Source organism: Trichosurus vulpecula, chromosome 3, assembly GCF_011100635.1.
Source record: "Trichosurus vulpecula isolate mTriVul1 chromosome 3, mTriVul1.pri, whole genome shotgun sequence".
Taxonomy (NCBI): Eukaryota; Metazoa; Chordata; class Mammalia; order Diprotodontia; family Phalangeridae; genus Trichosurus; species Trichosurus vulpecula.
In genome coordinates, this window is record NC_050575.1 from 200,802,108 (window position 1) to 200,824,772 (window position 22,665).

The 22,665-nt window shown below is 44.5% G+C and overlaps 1 protein-coding gene across 1 annotated transcript in view; it reads left to right on the forward strand.

Moving 5' to 3' along the window:
- The window catches only part of PREX1 (phosphatidylinositol-3,4,5-trisphosphate dependent Rac exchange factor 1), a 230,121-nt gene extending 219,126 nt beyond the window's left edge, over positions 1-10,995 (forward strand). The window contains exons 33-40 of the mRNA XM_036749156.1: positions 633-732; positions 3,260-3,403; positions 3,503-3,626; positions 4,754-4,820; positions 5,981-6,150; positions 7,373-7,475; positions 8,016-8,083; positions 8,745-10,995. Coding sequence (XP_036605051.1) covers positions 633-732; positions 3,260-3,403; positions 3,503-3,626; positions 4,754-4,820; positions 5,981-6,150; positions 7,373-7,475; positions 8,016-8,083; positions 8,745-8,787 — 819 coding nt within the window. The 3' untranslated portion in view covers positions 8,788-10,995. The remainder of the gene's footprint in view (positions 1-632; positions 733-3,259; positions 3,404-3,502; positions 3,627-4,753; positions 4,821-5,980; positions 6,151-7,372; positions 7,476-8,015; positions 8,084-8,744) is intronic.
- The last annotated feature ends 11,670 nt before the right edge of the window (positions 10,996-22,665 follow it).

Genomic DNA, 22,665 nt, shown 5'->3' on the forward strand with positions numbered 1-22,665 from the left:
TTGTTTCCATACTGTATCGCTTGCTGTCTTCCCCTTTCTTTTCTCTTCTCCTTGGGGAATGTTGGCGCCTCTGACACAAACCACCAATAGTCTTGTCTTCAAGAGGCAGGTTGTGGGCACAGGGAAGAGGGAAATGGGTAGGTTCTGTTGTTTACTGAGATATTTTAGTGTTTTTTGTGGAGAAACAAAACTTCGGTTTATCTGTAAAGTGGGATCATGCTGCCCTCTTCTGGTGAGACACTGCATGCCATGGGCCACATCAGACAGCCTATTCTTTTTCTTAGAGCTGGCAAAACAGGTCTTAGAAAACAGACCGTCTTTGGGTCTCGGTGTCCTCATCCGTAAAATGAAGAGCTTGTACTAGATGACATTCAGGGTCCTTTCCAGCTCTAAATCGATGGTCTTTGTCTTTGGGTCTGGAAGGCACCAGAGAATGTAGAATACTGAAGCTAGATTTTCCTTAGAGACCATTTAGTCCAGTTTGTCAGAGGAAAACGAGAGTGGATGCCATGTCCAAAGCAGGGCAGATCTGTGTTCATCATGGCGAGCATAGAAGACTGAATACTCCAGTGTACCATTTTCTGACTCTGAAAGAAGTTCTAACAGTTCATCCTTTCTTCACTCATTCTTAGAGGGAGGAGCGCATCATGCTGGAGGATATCCGGGTCACTTTGTCAGAGCTGGACAACGTCACCTTCTCATTTAAACAACTGGATGAGAATTTTGTCTCCAGTAAGTGTTTTCTGGTTGCTTTCCCCTGGCTGGGAGAATCTTATCCCTTGGTTTCTGTCTCAGGATTCTCTGGTAGAGCCCCACAAAAGTCATCCTGTGTGTCACTTGGGCTATAAGATTTAGAACTAGAAAGGGACCTTAGAAATCTAGTCTAATCTCATTTTGAAGAGGATGAAATTTGGACCTTTATGTTTATGTTTGGACCTTTATGTTTAGTGATGTGTCCAAGGTCACACAGGTAGCAGGGAAGATACCCATGTTTTGAACCTTGGTGTTCTTGCTGGCATTCTTTCTGATCCACCAGGCTATCTCTCCTCCTGCCTCAAAGCATAACTGGACCTTACCTGTCCCACGCTGATGGGCGTGCATCTTCTTCCAGCAAGGAAAGTGTATAACTACTTCCCATAGTCACATATCCTTCCTGGTCCAGCCTCCAGCCTAGAACTAATGGAAGTGGAAACAAATGATGGCTTTCTTGTGGACGAGCAGCACCTGCCCCGCTGCAACCCTATCTGCAACCTACCTTGCTGCAACCCACATACCTGTTCATTGGTGCTTGCCATGGTTTGAATTTCATTCCTTTATCTTAGGGGTTCTTATTCATTTTGGTGCATTGGATTCCTCTGGCATTCTGGTGAAGTCCACAGACTCCTTCTGAGAATTATGTTTTTTAATATGCACCGCTCCCCCAAATAAAATTCAGAGGACTACAAAAGAAACATAAAAAATAACGAGGTCACAGGCCCCCAGGTTAAGACCGTTTAAACTGAATGATCTTTAAGGTTGCTTCCAACTCTGAAGAATCTAAAGCAGGGATTCATAACCTTTTTAATGTGTCATGGGCACCCTTGGGCAGTCTGGTCAAGCCTGTGACCCCCTTCTCAGAATAAATTGTTAAAAAAATTCATAATTGGAGGAAATGCTAAATTTCAGCTAGTTGTTAGTAAAAACAATGATGCATTCCCCACCCCCCTGCCCCCCATCTAAGTTCATGGACCCTCTGAAGGCTTTGGTCCCTGTCAGATTTCAAAATACTGCACACTGCTCCCCTTCCCCCCAAAGGATACTCAATTCATTCATTCTTTTCAGAGAGCAGATGTTGAAAGGGTTGACTTGGTGGTCACTGGGTACCAGGGGTGGGGCATATGGGAATAGAAGGAAAGGAGCTTTGAGGGGGGAAGAGGCAGGGAAGTATGAGCCCCAGGCCAGTGCTGCAGAGAAGCATTGGGGTTCTAGGTCCAGTGGACCATGACCAACTGTCTCCGCCCAGGGCTCTGGGCTGCAGAAAGGTACTCTCATGTGCTAGAGGGGCAGCAATGGAGAGGCTTGTGGTCTTTGAGTCAGGAGACCTAGGTTCAAATCTTGGCTTTGCACATAGTTGCTATTTGACTTTGGAAAAGTCACTTCCCCCCAGCTTCTTATCTGTAAAATGGGAGTAATGGCCCTTACACTACCTACTTCATAGGGTTTTTGTGGGGAAAGTGCTCTGTGCACTTGGTAGAAATTTAAGTTGTGAGCTGCCTTCCCCAAAGAATGGACATCCACACCAGGAGGCAGCATGGTATAAGGGAAAGAACAGGCTGGCTCTGGAGTGAGAGGACCTGGGTTCGAATGCTGCCTGTAATACTTAACTGTGTGTGGCCATGGGCAAGTCACTTGGCTTACCTGGGCCTCCAGTTTCATCTGTAAGAGGAGGGGGTTGGGGGACAGCTAGGTGGCCCTGGAGTCAGAAGGACCTGAGTTCAAATGTTACCTCAGACACTTGACACAGTTACTAGCTGTGTGACCTTGGGCAAGTCACTTAACCCCAGTTGCCCTGCCTTCCCCCCGCCAGAAAAAAAAAGAAGAAGGGGGGGTTGGACTAGATAGTCTTTGAAGTCCCTTTCAGCTTTGAATCTATAATATTATGACTGTCTAGACAGAGACTACTTGCCCTGGGAGGATGAATACATCGTCAAATTTTTGGAGTTCCTACTATATCTGAGGCACTGTACTAGGTCTTGGGCATAGAAATACAAAAATGAAATTGCCCCTGCCCCTATGTAGCTTGTTCTCTAATTAAAAAAAAACTGCCTCAGTTTCCCCAATTGTACAAAAAATGGGGATATGTAATAGCAACCCCTAGGGTTGTTGTGAATATCAAATGATATTTGTAAAGTGCTGTATAAAAGCTCTTTGTTGTTGCCGGTGTTATCATTATGGTTACTATTTACACACACAAGGGATATCTGGGACTGGGATGGGACGATAGGGCAGTAGATTTTCAAGCCCTTCCCAGAAGCGATAATTTTTTCCATTTGATCATCGTCCCAAGCAAAAGATGTGGCAGTGGATGTCAGGGCACTCAGCAGGCTCTGAGGGTCTGGTTGAATGGTTCTCTGGAGTGTGAAGCCTGGTCTGGAACCAGCTACTTGTAATTGCTAAAAGTAAAATCCTTTAATTGCTCCTCTCAGTCTTGGGGACAACCATTCCAAACCCCCACCCCTCTCCTCCCCACCCCCCACCAATTTTTTTTTTATCTCTCCAGACACTCACGTCTTTTATCACATTGAGGGCAGCCGCCAGGCCTTGAAGGTCATTTTTTACCTCGACAGCTATCACTTCTCCAAACTGCCCACCCGGCTGGAGAATGGGGGCAATTTAAAGCTGCATACGGTCCTCTTCACTAAAGGTATGTGCTGTGACAGGGGCTGGAGTGGGAACGGGGAGTTAGAAGCCATTCCCAGCATATTTAGACCTGGGTCTCACAGCTGCCTTGGTTCCTCCATAGCCCTGGAAAATCTGGAAGGGCAGCCACAAGCTGGAGGCTCGACCACCTCACTCCTGGAGGAGCTGCAGCAGGAGATCAATGCTCAGTCTCTGGAGAAAGTCCAGCAGTATTACAGACGGCTCAGGTAGCAGCCCCTCCTGCCCCCTTTGCTCCACCCAGGGGTGCCACCTCTGGCTGTTTGTATTTGCCCAAGATGTGGGAGGTTGAGTAGCCCTTGCTGGAGGGTGGCTCAGAGCAATAGGAAGCAGAGTGATACAGTGGATGGGACTTTGGACTGGGACATAGGAGACCTGGATTCTCGTCTTAGATCTACCACTTACAGAGTGACTCCTCTGTGCCTTATTTTCCTCCTTTTAAAATGAGTAGTATGAATTGGATCATCTCTTAGGGTATTTGTTGGCTGTGACATTCTGTGTCCCTGTGACATGACCTAGGAGCAAGACAGGGTGGGAGTGGGGCAGACCTCCAGCATGCTAGGAGGCAAAATCTGCCTTTTTAAAAATTAAGTTAACTTATTTATTTTTAGTTTTCAACATTCACTTCCATAAGTTTTAAATTTTCTCCTCTCCACCTCCCCAAGACAGCGTGCAATCCGATATAGGCTCTACATACACATTCCTGTTAAACATATTTGCATATTAGTCATGTTGTATAGAAGAATTAGAACCAATGGGAAGAATCATGAGAAAGAAAAATATAAAACAAAACAAAACAAAAAAAGAAAGTAGTCTGCTTCACTCTGCATTCAGACTCATAGTTCTTTCTCTGGATGTGGATGGCATTTTCCATCATGAGTCCTTTGGAACTTTTTAGATCTTTGCATTGCTAAAAAGGGCTAAGTCTATCAGTCAGTCATCAGACACTGTGGCTGTTACTGTGTACAATGTTCTCCTGGTTCTGCTCACTTCACTCAGCATCAGTTCATCTAAGTCTTTCCAGGTTTTTCTGAAGTCCGCCTGTCATCATTTCTTATAGCACAATACTATTCCATTATATTCATATACCACAACTTGTTCAGCCATTCCCCAGTTGGTGGGCATCCCCTCAGTTTCCAGTTCTTGGCCACCACAAAAAGAGCTGCTACAAATATTTTTGTACGTGTGGGTCCTTTTCCCATTTTCATGATCTCTTTGGGATACAGCCCTAGAAGTGGTATTGCTGGGTCAAAGGGTATGCGCACCAAATATGCCTTCTAAGCATCAGCTAGATCCAGGTTCTAATGCAGTGACTCATGGTGTGACTCCCTTTCAGGACGTTTTACCTCGAAAGGTCCAACCTGCCCACAGATGCCAGCGCGACAGCCGTGAAAATTGATCAGGTACCTCCCTCCCTCTTGGCTTTTGTGTCTTTTTCTTTTCTTCCTCTCTCCCTTCCTCTTGCCTTCCTGTTTTCTTCTCTCTCTCTCCCCTGCAGATTTCTGTCAATTTTTAATGTCTGTTTCATTCCTCTGTTCGCCTCTAACGTCCATGAGGGGCAGGGATTATGCACTTCATAAATATTTCTGGAGCACCTGCTTTGGGTGATGTAAAAGAAGGATCAGTTGCAGTCCTTACCCTTGGGGAGCTCCCAGTTTGTTTTTTTTTTTTTGGAAAATCGAGACTTGTATAAATGAATACCCAAATGTTAGTACACTAAAAGATATGATCAGAGGGTCGGAATGTCTGGTTTGGGCAGTCAGTGCTGATGAGTGATGGCTAGAGTTACCAGGGAAAGATTCCTGGAAGCATTGGTGAAGGCAGGAAGAGAGGGGAGGAAGAAACAGAGGCCCAGAAATTGGACTAAAGCTGGCCTGGCTTACTGGCACAGTGGAAATAATAAAGCAGCTTAGTTGGAGTGGAAGGGTGGGAAAGGAATAGTGGGAGACGTAGCTAGGTATAGGGGGTAAGGTTAGACTGTGGAAGACTTCAGTTCTGAGATAGGGAATTGGTTTGATTGTGGAAGACCTGGAAAATCAGCATAGGGAATGGCACTGGGGAGCCAGTCAGAATTTTTGAGCAAGGGCTAACATTGAGCAAGGTGCCATTTTCGAAGACCAGTGTGGGGTATGTATGTATGGTATCTTGAATGGGGGAGAGACTGGAGGCAGGGAGATCCATCTCTCAAGACCCTGATGTTAAACAATGAGGTTAGAGTCCACAGCCGTAGGGATGAAGAGAAGAGGGATGGGTATGTGAGGCATGATGATAGAAGTTGAGACAGTATGATGCAATTAGAGCATCGGTTCTGGAGTTGGAGCAGCTGGCCTTGAATTCTGGCTCTGAGACTTACTAGCTGTGTGACTAGAGGCAAGTCACACCTGTCAGAGCCTCAGCTTCCTCATCTGTAGAAAGAAGATGTTGGATCAGGTGGCTTCTGAGGTCTTTCCCAGCTCTGGAGCCTATGAAATCCATAGGACATGGTCATAAGCCAGGTTCAGGGAAACGAGGGTCAGAAGTCTTCGACTTTGGGAAGTTCAGCAACTCTCTGATTACTTTGCAGCTGATCCGTCCCATCAATGCCATGGATGAGCTGTGCCGCCTGATGAAGTCCTTTGTCCACTCGAAGCCTGGCACCAGTGTGCCTGGTGCAGGACTGCTGCCCATCTCTTCCGAGCTCTGCTACCGCCTGGGTGCCTGTCAGGTCACCATGTGTGGCACTGGTATGCAGAGGTGAGTGCTGGCTGCCCCATCCCCTGACTGCCACCCCGCCCCCCCAGTCACTCATGGGAGATAGGAGGTCCTTAAGTGGACCTTATATCCAGGAGTACGTTACTCCAAGGACTTAAGAGATGTCTTTCAAAACAGCTTTCTCCTCCAAATCCCTTAAACCTTGACATTTTCCATCAGTGGAGAGAGTGCACTGGCCCGATTGTGGTGCAGACACTTCCAGCAGTGGGATTGGGGGCAGAATCACATTACCTCAGTTTGAGTTCCTTTAACTGTAGGACAGCATTAATAATACTCATACCACCTCTCTCACAGGGTTTTGTGAATCTTAAAGCTAAGAAATGTGAGCCTTTACTGGTATTACCTTGAGAGGCAGCAAGATTCAGTGAAAGGACATTGGACTGGGGGTCAGGCAACCAGACCTGCACTGACCCCCCATATGACCGTGGGGAAACCTCCTTCCTCTTTGCAGGCCTTAGCTTCCCCATCTCAAGTCAAGGGTTTGACTAGATGATCTTTAATATCTCCTTCAGCTCTGATATTCCAGAATGATTTACTTCCACACACTGGGCCAGTTTCTTCCTTTGTAGAATGGGGGTGGGGAAGGGGTGTGTTAAGACCAGGTAGTCTTTAAGGCACTTTTTTGCCAGCCAAGCTTTTGGAAGTAAAGGGCTGCCTTTGCCCCAGGCAAATCCTCTATCTGCCCGCCCCATGCCTGTAGGCTGTATGAGTGTCTAGGCAGTGCCCTCAGTGTCTGGATAGGCCTTATGACTACCCAGGGAGAGGGACCTTCAGTCAAGGTCAGTCCCTCTCTACAGTGAGGATTCTAGACTCTGCCCTTTTTGATCACCAGAGGACTGGCCCCAGATTACCCAGAGGATTATTTTAGATTAATCAGAAAAAGAAAAAGGAGGAGAAAAAGCAAGGCTGGTGTTTATTTTGCAATTTAATGAAATGAGTCCCATCCCCTGGTCCAGGTTAAGCCTTACTAGAATGTAGGAGGCTTGGTATACCTACAGTGCTGTTCCAGGGGAGTGAGTTTCCCAGCTGGAGTTGGGGTTGTGGAAAGTCCTCAGAGGCAGTGCAGGATCCTCTAGATATTCCTCCCAGGCCATGGCTTGGGGGAGAGTGGGTAGGAGGGGTGTGTCCTTATTCCTGAGAGATTACATGAAGGTCCCTACTCTGAGAGCTTCTCATCCACCTCTCACCCTTGTCCTGTTCCCAGGAGTACCCTGAGTGTCTCCCTGGAGCAGGCAGCCATCCTGGCTCGGAGCCATGGACTACTTCCCAAGTGTATCATGCAGGCGACAGACATCATGAGGAAGCAGGTAAGACCCTAGGCCTGGCAGGACAAAGTCAGGAACCAGATTTGGGCATGGGGCAGTAAGCCAAGATTGCATAGGGCTTGCGTCAGCTGTACTGACACCTTTTGAGGGCTTACTGTATGTGCTCAGGCCCAGATCATTCACTGTCAGTCTCTCTGCACTGGGTTGTGTTGCTACCAGCAGCTATCGAGAGAGGAAGGGAAAGGGGGACCAGTGGGGAAATAGCCCCACTTTGAGGCTGGTACCATTCACACCATTCCCACCAGACTTGACTCATCCTGAGGGGAGCATTGTCAGCATTTCACATGGCCACAATTCACCACTTAACCCACTCCCTGCCTGTTTGAACGATGTCGTTGTGAATCCAGGGTTTGTTTTTTTTTTTAACCTAGTTTGGGCCTTGCCAGTCTCTCATCTTTCCCCCTCTTCCCCATCCAGTAGCTCCAGGGTTGATGCTACCCAGCCTCATATCCTCATCTCTCTCTCCCTCTCTCCCTCCCTCTTCTCTCTCTCCTTTCTGCTTTCTTCTCTCTCACCCTCCAGGGGCCCAGGGTGGAAATCCTGGCAAAAAACCTCCGAATCAAGGATCAGATGCCTCAGGGAGCACCTCGGTGAGTACTGTGTGGAGTAGAACATTCCTCTTCTTCAGAGAAGTATCAGGACATTGATTAGCATTAGCCATTGGTCAGAGCCTCCACTCAGCCTAATAGCACCAGCTCACCTGCCCCATATTCCCAAGGACTTACTACATTTGAATACCATATTTGAGTGACATCTGTTCATTCATTCATTAACATGAAATATTTTCTGGATAATCCAAATTTTTCACATATTCCTCTGTGCCTACATTTTTGCTCTCACTATTCCCTAGCCTGAGAATGGCCTTCCCCTATTTCTACCAACATCCTAAATATCATGTCATGAGAGCACTGTACTTGAGAGTCAGAAAACCTGGGTTCAGGTTCAACTCTGATCGTTGCTACCTCCATGACCCTGGGCCAGCTACTTTAGCCTCTCAGCCTTGGTTTACTCATCTACAAATTGGGATTAACAATCCTGGCAACGTTCTCCTCTTCTTATCCTCCCCCAGTATCTGACGCTGCACTCAATAAACAGATATTTGTTGAATTGAGCCTCACCCAGTGAACAGGGCCCTGTGCTTTAGAATGAGAGGGATGCAGAGGAGGGTGCCTGGGAGCAGTTAGGTCATTTGTGTCTGTGGGTTATCCTTTGACCTCTGGTGAGTATTTCTCCTTTTGTTCTGTTCCCCAGGATCTATCAGCTGTGTCAGCCACCTGTGGATGGAGACTTGTAAATAAGAAAGGATGAGAACCCTTGCTTTGTTGGAGACCCTGGAAGTGTTCAGCAGAGAGCCAACCCTCAGGACCCTTGGTGTACCTCACGCCCCTGCTGGCAAACCTCTCCCCTTGCCAGGGTACAGGAGATGAGAGCCTGCTGCCAAGAGCCTTTTCCTAAGACAGGCCAGACTACTTGAAAGCTGCCCAGTCCCCTTCCTCATCCCAGAATCAGTCCCCATCCCCATCGTTGCCTACACACGTGTGGGTGAGGCCATTGCTTCCTCTCTTGGACATAGCTGTTTGGGAGAGATTGCAGACCTGGCAAATACAACTGGACTGGGGCAGGGTGTCTCCAGTCAGATGCCTGCGAAGGATGGTGGTCACTTGGTGCAATCAGAACCTTGTCCTGCCGCTGACCAGTCATATCAAATGTGGTTGCTGTCCCTACCCTCCTTGTCATCCTGAGCCCCTTTTATCCATGGAGCTATCAGGGTCATTGGGCCAGTGGCTTGGAGTCGTCAGACCCCTCTTGCAAGACACCACTTTCTAAATTGATCATTCTGCACTTTTGAAACCCATGTCTGGCACAAATCTTGGGTTTCCTTCCAATAAGAAAAGAGATATTTATTCTGGAGCTCTTCGCCATCACAGATCACCCAGAAAGAAGCTCTTTCTATGCCTAGAGCATAGCATACATTCCGCAGTCACTGCTTGTCATGGGTCTCCTTTCCTTGGTCTTCAGGGGTAGGCATTAACCCTTCCTGATGCTGTCTGTTATAGTCTGCAAAGCCAGTCCTGATTGATCTGGTTGGCATTAACAAGCCTGACACAAGGATGGGAACCAGGACCACTTGATGGCCTGGTCCTTTGGACTGTGCCGGTTCTCCCTGTAATGGCAGAAGAACTGTGTTGTACCTATTTATGTGGAATGACACTTCTGGGTTTTTGGGGGTTTTGTTCTTTATTGTGTGATTATATATTTGAGATTTTAAGTTTTAAAGAAAGATATATTGTTTAACATGGGACCAACACCACATAGCTTTCACATTTCCCAGTTCTACTAAAAACAAAACTAAGTGATTTGAAAATGAAGGTTTTACTTTTTTAATACTAGGACTTTAGGAAGACAGTTTCACGTCAAGAAAAAAAGCATCAGGTGCCTCAAATGGACTTCTCTTCCCCCACCCCTATATCAAAATGGTTTCTGTTTGTCAGTATTAGATAGAATGCCACAACTTTATTTAAAAGGCAAAAATAGATTGAGAAATGCCCAGAATATCAGCTGTGTGCTTCTGAGAGCACTGTGATAGGTGAGATCTAGGCATCTTTTTAAAAAGTTTCAGCAAACAGAGGGCATGCACATTGTGGGGCCCCTCCCCTCCTTCCCTAACTCATCTTCAAATTATGTTCTCTAACACCTCAGTCCTGGTCAGGCCACAAAGCAGGTGGAGAAAAGCATGCTCAGGAGGAGAAAGGCTTCCCAGGTGCTCTTGTTTTTATTTATTTTTAATTTGAATTTCCCTTGAGCAGGGTATTTGAGGCCCTTTGTTCAGTTAGCTAGCTGGCCAGGAAGGCTCCCAGAATTGAGGAGCAATCCACTGTCCTAACTGTCCCCACTGCCGTCTTTCCACCTTCAAGGACACTTGCTCCAAACCTGTGGCAAACTAGCTTTGTGGAGGCCTACACAAAGCAATTGTCCCTTTAAATAATTCTTTATGCAGGGTCTGAAATGCTGAGGCTATGTGAGAAGGAAAAGTAAACTTTCCATTTCTTTAGCCAATGGCCAGGATGAACAATGTGGGGTCTGGAGGTTGTCGTTGGGGTCTCAGGTCTTGTCTCAATGCTTCAGGTCAGAATAGTATGACAAAGCAAATCATTGCTTGGAACGTGTATAGACTTCTTGGTTTTCTCAATGTTGTCTCAATGGGGTGGGGATTGGGAGGAAAACAGGTCCTTCTTTTTCCAGGACTCACTGGGAAACAAGTGATGGCCCTTTCTCCAGAGAGAGAAAGAGAGAGAGAGAGAGAAAGGGAGAGACCATCCAGGTTGCCCACCACAGTGGGTATGTGTTTGGGAAGGTGGTTGGGTCTCATTGGACTGGGAGCAGAGGTTGGCTCTCAGGAACATGAGCCTTGTGCACTGGTTTACATGGACATGTACATAATATTCTCATTAAATTCCTGATAGATTTTTTATTATTAAAAGTTGGTTTATATTACATGGAAGGAAGCTGTGATTTTCATTGGAGCTGTTCTCTTCTTTGGGGGTGGTTGAAGCCTACTCGTCGCCCTAGCCAGACCCAGAACTGCATGGGGTAAAAACCATCAGCAAGGGTTCCTCGTGGACTCGGTTTATTTGTAAATTGGATGAAGCATCCCTTTGTTGTCTTTCCAGACTTTGAGGCATCCTCACCTGGTTGTCCAAGGTCCCTTACTGCAACATAAACTCGTACTGGAGCACCATTTGATGGACCTTTCCTCTTCACTGCTATCAAAAGTTAACAGAAGAGCATTGGAATAGCAGGAGGGAGACCTGAATTCTTAACCTAGCTCTGTTCCTACTTTGCTCTCTGTTCCTGGATAAGTCACATCTCTCTGGTCTCAGTTTCCTGCTTTGTAAAATGAGGTTGGATTGGACCATCCATCTCTTAGGTCCTTTCCTAAATTCTGTGGACCCTTTTACTACTGACATGGTCCAGTTCCATGTTCGAAGCCCCCCATTCTGACATTCTGCATTCAATGTTCTGTCATATTAATGTAGCCTGAGCATTGAAAGATGTGGTAGTGGATAAAAATGTGGACTTAGAGTCAGGAAAATATCACTTAACTTCTCAGTACTGATGAGCAGTTCCCTTGAGATTTTGCTCACCAGAAGTTCCCTATGAAAAGGAAGTTGCAGATCCAAACCTTCCCCAAATACATACACATACATACATACATATGTATATACATACATACACATACACATATTAATTACATATTTTTGATGGCCATGGCGTGGATTAGGTAAGAGAGAGCCTTTTAGCTCTGAATGGTTAATTCTTATTGATCTTATGAGTTTACCCGAACACCTAGGTCTTTTTTTCCCATCAACTGTTGTGTAGCCATACAGATTATTCTTGAACCCAAGCATAAGACAGTTAGCCCTGTTAAATTTTACCTTACTAAACTAGATAGCTAGGTGGCTGGTGGAAAAACTAGAGGCTAGGTGGCTGGTAGACCTGGAGTCAGAAAGGCTAGGTTCAAATCCTGCCTCAAACACTAGCTGTGTGACCCTGGGCCAAGTCTCTGTCTGCCTCTGTTTCCTCATCTGTAAAATGGGGATAATCATAGCACCTACCTCCCAGGGTTGTTGTGAGGATAACGAGATCATGTTTGTAAAAAGTGCTTTGCTACATAAATGTAGGCTATTACAGCCCAGTGTTCTAGTCTATTGTGATCTTTTTGGAATATGACTTAACCCAATGTGTCACCTATCCCCTTTAACTTTGTGTGACCTGGAAATTTGATCTATGCCTTTACCTGAGTCACTGAAAAAATGCCTAATAGCACAGGACCAATTTGGAAGGTATTTGAGGCACTCCACTAGAGATTTTGCTGGAAAGTTGACATGGGTCCATTAATTAACAATATTTGCAATTGCTAATATAAGCATTTCTTAACCCACCTAAACTCTCCATTCCTTTCTCTTCATAAGGATGAAGCAAGAAGGTTTTTTCAAATGCCTTCCTAAAGTTTGGGTGCTACCTTCGTGTCAGGGCTTTTAATTTGTGTTCCAGAAACTTAAAACTATTCTGTTGACTAGTTAGGTTAAAATTGGTTTCTTTTGTTGTTTCTTTTATAAATCCTATGCATTTTATTTTATGCACTTTAAAACCATTATTCTGAGAAGGGGTCCACAGGCTTCACCAGGCTGCCAGAGGAGTCCATGAAACCCAGAAAAGGTTAAGAACCTCTAGTTTATCATGCCTGCTCTAGCAATCTTTGGAGAACAGGTGGGGAAGGTGTTGGGCTGCAGGTTTAGCCTGGCTTCTTTTGCCTGGGCTCTAGCCTGAGACAGAGATAGGTTGCTTTCTCTGCACTCTTTCTCTGACATTGCATTCCCCTATTCCCACTATTCCCCCCTACATAAAGTTTTTTTTTTTTTGCCATCAGCATCCCTTCCATTGAGGTCCAGCAGGTGGCAATGATTCCCTTCCTATGACCAGCAGCACTCTGGCTTGTATTTGCAGAATCCAAAGGACTGAACTGCCTATCGTGTTTGCTCTGCCATCTCCATCTGCCCCATTCTGAGGAGCAAAATTCCCTCTGTCGAGATTGCCCTGGTCAGAAAGCGAAGACTAATCCCTCCTCCCCAGAGTCTAAGAATGTTCCTTACATAGAACGATAGAACTTTACATCTGGAAGAGACCTTAGAACATTGACATAGTCAGAGCTAGAAAGGCCCTTAGAATGATAGAGTTGGAAGGGGCCATGTTCTAACCAGGAAGAAACCCTGTAATTTGTCTTTTAGAGCTAGAAACAACCTTTGAACCTAGAATATCAGAACTAGAAGACACCTTAGGATACAGAGCATAGAATGTTTGAGCGGAAAGGGATTCTGGGAGTAATTTGGCAGATGAGGCTGAAGCCAAAAAAGGAAGTGACTCCCCAAGATTATTGTATTCCAGACTACCCAGTGAATTAGTAATAGAGCTAGGATTAGATCCCCTCTCTTCAGACTACTATGCTTTCAGTTTGAAGATTTAGTTAAAGACAAGCATGCCTCAAATTGGGGAAGGGGGCGGGGTGAAAATCTCAAACATGGTTCCCTTTTTTGAAGAGGTAAAGAGGTGACTCCTGATTCCTTCACCAAAAAGCCTCTAGCATTAGGGAGGACTTCATGACAAGAGTAGCTGATCTAGGACCTACTTCAAAGCCTTGCAGATCATGTAGAGGGCTGGGCCTCTACATTAGTTAGGAGGGGCATCCCAGTATCACATAGAGACCTGGAACAATTCTCCATTACCTTTGTGCATCTCAGTTTGTCCCTGTCTTTAGCAGTTAGCTTGTCCTGAGGGGAGTTTGTGGAGAGGATTGGAACCTTGGGGCCCCTGAGACCCAACACCTAGAAAACACCTAGTGGGACAAGCTCATGCCACAGATTGACATGTCAATACAACCCTTTGGATGAACTCCTGAGCTGTCTTTCTATCTGAAGCTGTAGCCATGGGGTTTTTAGGAACTCCTTGCTGGAAAATGAGTTGATGAAAGTAATATTTTTGAAGGTGAAATTTATTTAGTATTTTATTTTTCCCCAGTTAATGTGTAAAGAAAAATTTAACATTTGTTTTTAAAGCTTTGAGTTCCAAATGCTTTCTCTTCCTCCCTCCAAGTCAGTAATAATTTTAAGCATCTCCTCTATTTCCATACAGCTAGGTGGTGCAGTGAATAGAGCGCCAGGTTTGAAGTCAGAAAGACATTTTCCCGAGTTCAAATCTGGTCTCAGACTTACTAGCTGTGTGACCTGGCCAAGTCACTTAACCCTATTTGCCTCAGTTTCCTCATCTGGAAAATGAGTTGGAGAAGGAAATGGCAAACCACTCCAGTATCTTTTCCAGGAAAACCCCAAATGGGGTCACAAAGAATTGGACATAACTGAAAAGCAGCTGAACAACAGCCTTCATCTCTGCTTCTCTGAGTTTGGAATGCAAGAGGACTCAAGAGACTGGGGAACCAAGTACTGACTCCATCATCCTAGAGTTTGGTAGGCCTTGGGCCTGATTTGGCTTTGTTCTAGACCTCCATTGTGCATCCACACATCTCCAGTCAGGCTGTCTCCACCCAGGCTATTATCTCTACCCTCTTCTATAGAGACTCCATCCCAGCAACCACCAGGGGCTTTAATAAACCAACTTTGGCCTTCTCTATAGAGTTTCCCAGCTCATGCTGTTGGAGATATGTGTGTGTGTGTGTGTGTGTATCACCCTTTTCCAGCTCTCTTTCCCCATTAGAATTTAATCCTCTTTGAGGGCAGGTACTTTCTTGCATGTTATTTTTATTCTCAACCCTTAGCCCAGTGTCAAGAACATAGTGGTTAATAAATACATTATTCTCTAGAGGCACCTAGGTGGCCCAGTGGGTCAAGGGTGGGATGCAGAGTTTCTTTCTCAGTCTCCTTTGCTAGATCCTCATCCAAATCATGCCCACTAGTCACAGGTGTCCCTCAGGGTTCTGCCCTGAGCCTTCTTCTCCTTCTATACTACTTCACTTACTGATCTCATCAGCTCCCAACATTTCTATGCTGATGATGCTCAAATCTACCTCTCCTGCTCCAAACTCTCTGCTGACCTCAAATCTCATATTTCTAGTTGCCTTTCAGACACCTCAAACTGGATGTCCAGTAGACATCTTAAACTCAACATGTACAAAAACTGAGCTCATTATATTTCCTCCTAAACCCTCCCCATCTCCTACCTTCCCTCTTACTGTAGAGGACAACACTATCCATTCCCTCAGCCTTGAAACCTAGGAGTTATCCTTGACTCCTCATTATCAGCTGTCACCATACAAATCCAGTCTGTTGCCAACATCTGTTGATTTCACCTTTCCAACATCTCTTGAATATACCTCTTTCTTCTGATAGGGCCACCACTTTGGTGAAGTCTCCACCACCTCACACTGGGACTACTGTGATAGCCTGCCGGTGGGTCTGCCTATCTCACGTCTCTCTCCATTTCAAGCCAACTTTTGTCCACCAAGGTGATTTTACTATAGCATAAGTCTGACCATGTCACCCCACTCCTACTCAGTGAACTCCTGTGGCTCCCTTTTACCTTCAGGATCAAATACAAAACACTTTGTTTAGCATTTAAGGCCCTGAATACTCATTACGTTTTCAGTCTTTTTACACCTTACTCCCCAACTGAGTCAGTGACATTGACCTCCTGGCTATTCCATGAACAAGCTACTCCATCTCCCAGTTCCAGGCATTTTCTCTGACTTTTTCCCATGCCTGGAACAATCTCCCTCCTCTGCTCTGACTACTGATCTCCCTGGATTTTTTTTAGGTCCCATCTAAAATCCCAACTTTTGTAGGAAGCCTTCCCTGACCCCTCTTAATTATCCTGTATTTAGCTTGCTTTGTCTTTCACATTTGTTTATATATTGTCTTCTCGTTAGATTGTAAGCTCCTTGAGGGCATCTTTTGCCTCTTTTGGTATCCCCCTGTACTTAACACAATGCCTGGGACATGGTAGGTGTTTAATAAATGTTTATTGATTGACACACAATAGGTACTTGATAAATTTTTGTTAACTGGCAGATTAATTCAGAGGAAATGATGTGCTGAAGTTCATAGACCTAGAAAGTAGCAGAACCAAGACTCTTACCCAGGCCTCTTGACTCCAAGCCCAGGGTTCATTCTACAACACCTGGCTGATCTCTTTAGATCAACGGGTCCAGTCCCTTCAAATATAGAATGTCGGAGCCAGAAGGGTCTCAGCACTTGGGATGTGGAATATCACTTAAAATCTCTTGGAGGGTTTTAATTTGTTTCTTCTTGCATGCTTGTATTTCTCATTTTCTTTTCTTATGTCCCTGCCTGTATATTTGGATATCTATATATGCTAAGTTAATTTTTGCATGTATATAATTTACATTTGTTAGTCATCCCAAGTAGTAGGCAATAAGAAACAAATGAAATAATGCATGTGAAAGCATTAAAAACACTTTAGAAAATGATTATTATTACCACCATTATTATTTTTCTAGGAGCATAGAATTTTAAGGCTGGAAGCCATTGTGTTCCTTAGGAGTTAGAGTCCAACCTCCTTATTTTACTCACAAAACCCCCTGAGGCTCTACAAGTGTTCTCCATGTTTTATATCCCTTGCCCTCTTCAATTTCTCCCTCCTCCTTCACAGTAGATATCCTCTCCAAGAACAACGGCAGTGTAGAAAGGTAGCGAGAGCAATAAGCTTGGAGCCAGGAGACTTGAGTTTGAATTCTAGCTCTGACATTTGAGGGAAGCATTGTGGTATAATGGATAATTAAAACCAGCCTCAAAGACAGCAAGACCAGGTTTAAATCTCACCTCTAACATGTTGGCTGCGTGACTCTGGGCAAGTCTTTTAACCTCTTGGTGTCTAGGCAACTCTGAGACCATAAGCTGCAAAGAAGGTGTGGACTTGCATTGATAGAAGGACTCCTTACCAGGTAGGGTGTTCCCCATATCGGTGAAGTCAGAGATCTAGGACCTGTCCCTCTGCACTAAATGACCTTGACCTTGAGTATGACCTTGGACAAGTCCTCTTCATCTGGACTTTTGCCCTTTGTAAGATAGGGATATTAATAGTTGTGCTGCAGCATATCATCAAGTGCTACAGAATTGTCGTTCCTATGATTTCCTAGGTCTCCAGGTGTGTTAATGAGACAGCCTGTTCATGAGGGAAGCATTGCCAAGCCATTATGCCTTGGAAACAATGCCATTTCTGAGAAGGGAGACTTTTCCTTCCCAGGGCTGTGGTCAACAAATGGCTCCAATCATAGCTTGACCCTGTGTAAGGGAGAATCATTAATGTAGGGCCTGGAGCATTACCCTCATGGCTTCTGGGAATGCTGAGTAAGAGGTTCAACCTACCTTTTGTGTTCCAAGCATCTGAAGACTCAGGAAAAAAGCTAGCTCCTAAGTGAGGGCTTGTGTCAACATTCTGGAACTTACCAATGAGCTGCACTGCAGAGACTCATGCTCCTGTCGCCACTCCTCTTCATTCGACCTATGCCCGGGACCCTCCCCTACTTTGGCTCACCTCGTGCCTGAAGAGGAATTCCCTATACAGCATCCCAACGAGGGGGTTTCCAACCTCTACTCGATATATGCATTGATGGGAAATTTATTCTTTCCTCAGTGTCGAAGCAGATGATTCTGTTTTGGGGACAGCTCTGATTGTTAGCAAGTTTTTCCTCACATTGAACAAAAATGTACCTCTTCAACTAACCCTTCATCACTACCCGTCAAATACTCAGGGTGATAGAAACTTCAGTGTTGGAAGAGATCTAGCCAAACACCTTCATGACACAGGTAGTTCCTGAAGAGTGCTGTCATTACCTGCCTCGATTATTTCCTGGTTAAATATTCCCCCAAATCATCCATTTCTTCTACAGCAAGCCTTGCAATCAACCAATCAACAAACGTTTAAGTGCTGCCATGTGCCAAGTACTGGGGGCTACAAATGCAATAGATGAAACAAATCTCACTTTCAAAGAGCTTACATTCTAATGGGGGAAGACAACAAGGATATAATAAAATAAAGAGAACAAGTATTGATAAATAGAAAGTAGCTAGCCACAAGAGGGGAGGGGGAAGAGCAGTAGTAATCGAGGGGATCAAGAAAGGCTTTGTATAAAAGTTGGTCCTTGAGCTGCCTCCTATATCCAGTATTTAACCTTCCTGTGTTATCTCTCAGCTAAACATCCTAGTGCCTTTCAATCAATCAACCAACAAGAATTTTGAAAAATTTTCAACCCTTCTGCTCCTTTCCCTGGGAACCCTCCAATTTGTTGATCCTTTTCTTACAATGTTGTATTGAGGACTGAACACAACGCTCAAGGTGTGGTGTGCACATGGCATAGGGCCATCGTCTCCAGACACTATTAATATAGCTTAAGATTTCATTGACATTTTTAGCTGCTGTACCATACTGTTGTTAATCATTGTATTTACGTTTCTGGGCATGGCTATTGTGCCAATTTATTTTGTTTGACTATGCTAAATTGTTACAAAGGATATATTTAACTTTTTTTAGAGGGGGGTGATTTGGAGAGAAGGGGTTCTAGTGATGACAATGCCAGAAAGAAAAGGAGAAATCAAAAAGCATCTAAGAAATGTTTAAAGATGATGCTCAGAAGAAATCAGGAGATCCAGAGGGTGACACAGACAAGTGAGATAGGTTTGGAGCTAATGTTCGGAGTTGAGTACATATTAAATTTTTTCATATATTTAAAATTTAAGTCAATAGTACTAATTAAATGTTATTGATAATTAAATATTACATTATTGTATATTTAAATACATATTTAAAAGTTTCATGAAATGAAACTATTGTTCTTTGTATAATTTGCTAGTATTTGTGAAGCTCAGAATAACTATATACATAAACATAAAGTAATTTTTAAATATATGAATAAAAACTTTTGAAGTATTAAAAATTGTTTTAATGTAGAGCTTTAAGGTTTACAAAGCGATTAACCTTTTATCCCATTTGATCCCCATAACAACTCTGAGAAGCAGGTGATATTATTATCCCTACTTTGTAGATGGGAAATTGAGATAGGTTAAGTAACTTGCCCGGAGTCATGTAGACACATAAATGTTAGCAGTATTTAAACTCAGATCTTCCTTATTAGAAACCCATCACTCTATCCACTGAACCACTTCACTGACTAGGTGTTGATAGGTATTGAGTTTATAGCCTGCTAAAACCAAGAAGTCTTTTTTCACATAACCTTTTCTCTGGCTGTGCAGATCTCTTCCTGTGCTTGTGCAATTGATTTTTTGGACCCAAGTATAAGATTTTACATTGCTTTTCATTAAATTTTATACTTATTTTTAAAAGAAGCAGAAAGAGGCCTCAGTACTTTGAGTGCATCCTCTATGGAAGATTTCACAAAAAGACACGAATGGGAACAATACAATATGAAGAGATGTGGAAAGATTTCAGCCCAAACCAGGGGTAGGCATGCTCACATAAGTGAGATCATGGATCCATTAAGTCAATCATGCATAAATTTTATGTTCTGATATTTAGCTCATTGTTTCAGCCTGTTGACATCCTTTGGTATCCAAATTCTGCCCTACAGAGTGGTAGCTATCTCTCGTAGTTAAACATCATCTGTAGATCAGATAAGTTTACAGTTTCTGCTGTCCTAAGACACCTACTATGTGCCTAACCTTGTGCTGGCCACTGCAAGGAAAACAAAGATATATAAGGCCCAGTACCTTCCTTTAGGGAACTCCCAGTCCTCTAGTGAGCTAAGACAAAATAATACCATAAACATTTGTTGAATTTCTACTGTGTGAAGGGTATCACACTGGTCTGTGGGGGGAGATACAAAGTATAGTTAGGGCTCTGTTCCTGCCCTTGTGAAGCCTATAATGTAGCAGGGAGATAAGACATGCAGAGATGGTTATGATATACAGTGTTACAGGGTAAAAATGCACTAATGACATGCAAAGCAGTTCTTTGTGAGGTTTGTCAGGGAAGGTTGTGACTGGGTGTTGAAAGTGTTAGATGATAAAAATCACTACAATACAAATGAGAGGAGATAAGGGCACAAGAGAGGGATGAACAACAAGTTAAGGGCTTTGAGAGCCTAGAGGAGGGGGAGATCTGGGATGGTGGTTATCTTTCTCTGGACTGTCTCCAGTTCTCTGTTCCTAGAGTCTGTGGCTTCTTGGTGAGGCCATTCTTCCAAGGCCCAGTGTCCTTTGAGATCATCCCTCCTGGCTCTTTGTGATGAGGATGAGGGAGCAGGACTGACACATGCTCTGGATACTTCCTTAGCCTACTTTTCAATAAGGAGCTGGAATGAGCCTAGGTTAGCCCTGGAGTTCTCAAGAACCCCGAGGGGGAAAGATTCTCATCACATTTTCGGTCTCAACAGTGAATTTCCAACTCAGTGGCTCTCATTTGGTTGGGTCTCCTCCAGAAATCAACAGCCTCTCTATTTACCTGCTGTGCATTTTGCTCAATTTTATGGGGTAAAAGATAGTCCAAATGCTGCCAGCTACACCCAACCCCTTCCCTTCCCCAATACACCTCCCACTATTCCTTGGGAAAGGCAGGAGTTGCCATTGAGGGGAAACCACATAAATACCTGAGCTTTGTCTGGACTTGAGGGGCTGCTGAGAGAAGATGAGGTGCCTGGTTGTGATTGCTAGAGCTTCTCTATAGAAACATTATGTAACTAAGGATTGGCCAATAAGAGCCCAGTTCTTAAGAGCATGGACAGCACACTCGGCCTGATGCTATACTGCAATATGCGCTGTGGACTTGGAGCATATGCAGGTACATTTTAACTATTTCCAATTCACTTACCATTTAGTGAGAACAGCCTTTTTGATTGGTTTCTAATCTGGAAAGGAACATGCATACAAAAGACACCACCTTGTTCTTTTTCCTTCCTTGTTGCTTTTGAGTGAGGAGGCAAGAACTGCCATAAGCTCCCAGGTGGGGAGGAAAAGCTAGTACCAGTCCCTTACTCCCCGCTCTCGCCTCCCCCACTTTTGTGAGATGTCACTAGCACAAAGTTCTGCTGTTGTTTTTATCCCTGTTGTGTCTATTCTTTCCTGTCTTAGGTGAAAGAGCATTGGAGAAAGAATGGACCAACTCATGAGCCTCAAAAGGTTGGGAAAGCACCAAGGGAGCATTCAGGAACTGTAATCTGTGCTAGAGTTTGTAGGAAGTGGAACCAAGTGAGGAGAGAAGGCCCAAGGAAACTGCTTAGCCCAACGCAGTAGTGGATCACCTGAGATGCTATGTTCCTGAGATGTTCTGTTGCTGGGATGCTGCATTGCTGAGATGCTGTATCTCACTGTAGCCACATTGGCTCCGTCCTTCAGCTGGGCTGCATTCAGAAATGAAGAGGATGGAGTGAATGCCTTGTAGCATAACCTTAAGTTTGAGCCCACTCTGCACCAAAGATTGGCTAACAATAACAGCTAAAATTTCTGTAGCACTTCAAGGTTTGCAAGGGCTTTATACACACACACATATGTAAGAGCTCATTAATCCTCACAACAATTCTATGAAGTATGTTATTATCCGCATCTTTAGTAAAGATAAGGAAACTGAGGTGGACACATGTTCAATGACATATCCAGAGTCACATAACTAGTACATGTCTGAGGGAGGATTTGAACTCAGCTTTTCCTGACTTCACCTCCAATATTCTATCCACTACATAACCTAGCTGCCTGAAAGGGTAGAGAGGAGAGTATGACCCTCAGGGCTTGGGGGCAGAGAGATGCTTTATATTCCTTTTTATCTTATCTTTTCATCTTCTCAGTAAAGACCCCTTAATAAGCTTATTAGCGATACTGGGTCGATTATGGTGTTGATGACAGAGGAGCCATTAACTGGGGCTGGTTAGATAATATTGAAGAGATGAAAGGCAATTGGTATTGAGGGGACAAGCTAGAGTGGGGTCTCAAGGTGATAACATTAGCATATGCCTAATGCCTCATGCAACATGATTGGCTCCCTTCTTTTGGTTATACAGCACTTTGATTATTCCATTTACGACCCTTCTAACACCCAAACCATCACTGGTAACATACTACAGCTACTTATACTCATCAGATGTCTTTCCTTTGCCCTTTGGGTCATCTATAATTTTGCCAGATAACAGCAGTGGGTTTGGTGGTCCTGGTACTTTTGGAATATCTGCCCTGACTTCCTCACCACCACCCCTCCAGGTCTGAATGGGGCCAGCCAAGTCCCTCGACAAGTCCCCCTTGTCCCTGGGATTGCCTCCCTAGAAGAGTCAAGCCAAGCAGCCTAGAGGGGTCCTCCTCACCCCACTCCTCAGAAAGCATTCTGTCCCCTTGCCCTGCCTTTCCCTCACCCCAGGTGTCTGCTTTATTCTGAGCACAGCCCTATTCGCCAGCTGTTAGCTAATCCCTGCTGCAGTGCTCTAAAGTAATTAAGGTCCTAGCTGATAAGGGTTTATGGAATGACCCCTCCCAAGAGGATTTGTGTTTTAATAGAGTCCTCGAAAGCCTGAAAATCCATCAATACTCAAAGGAAAGAAGCTTTAACCCTAGGGCAGGGGCTTCATGCCTTTCAGACTAAAAAATCATCAGTGGCTCCTAATTGCCTCTAGGTTAAAACACAGACTCCCAAGCCTGTTATTTAA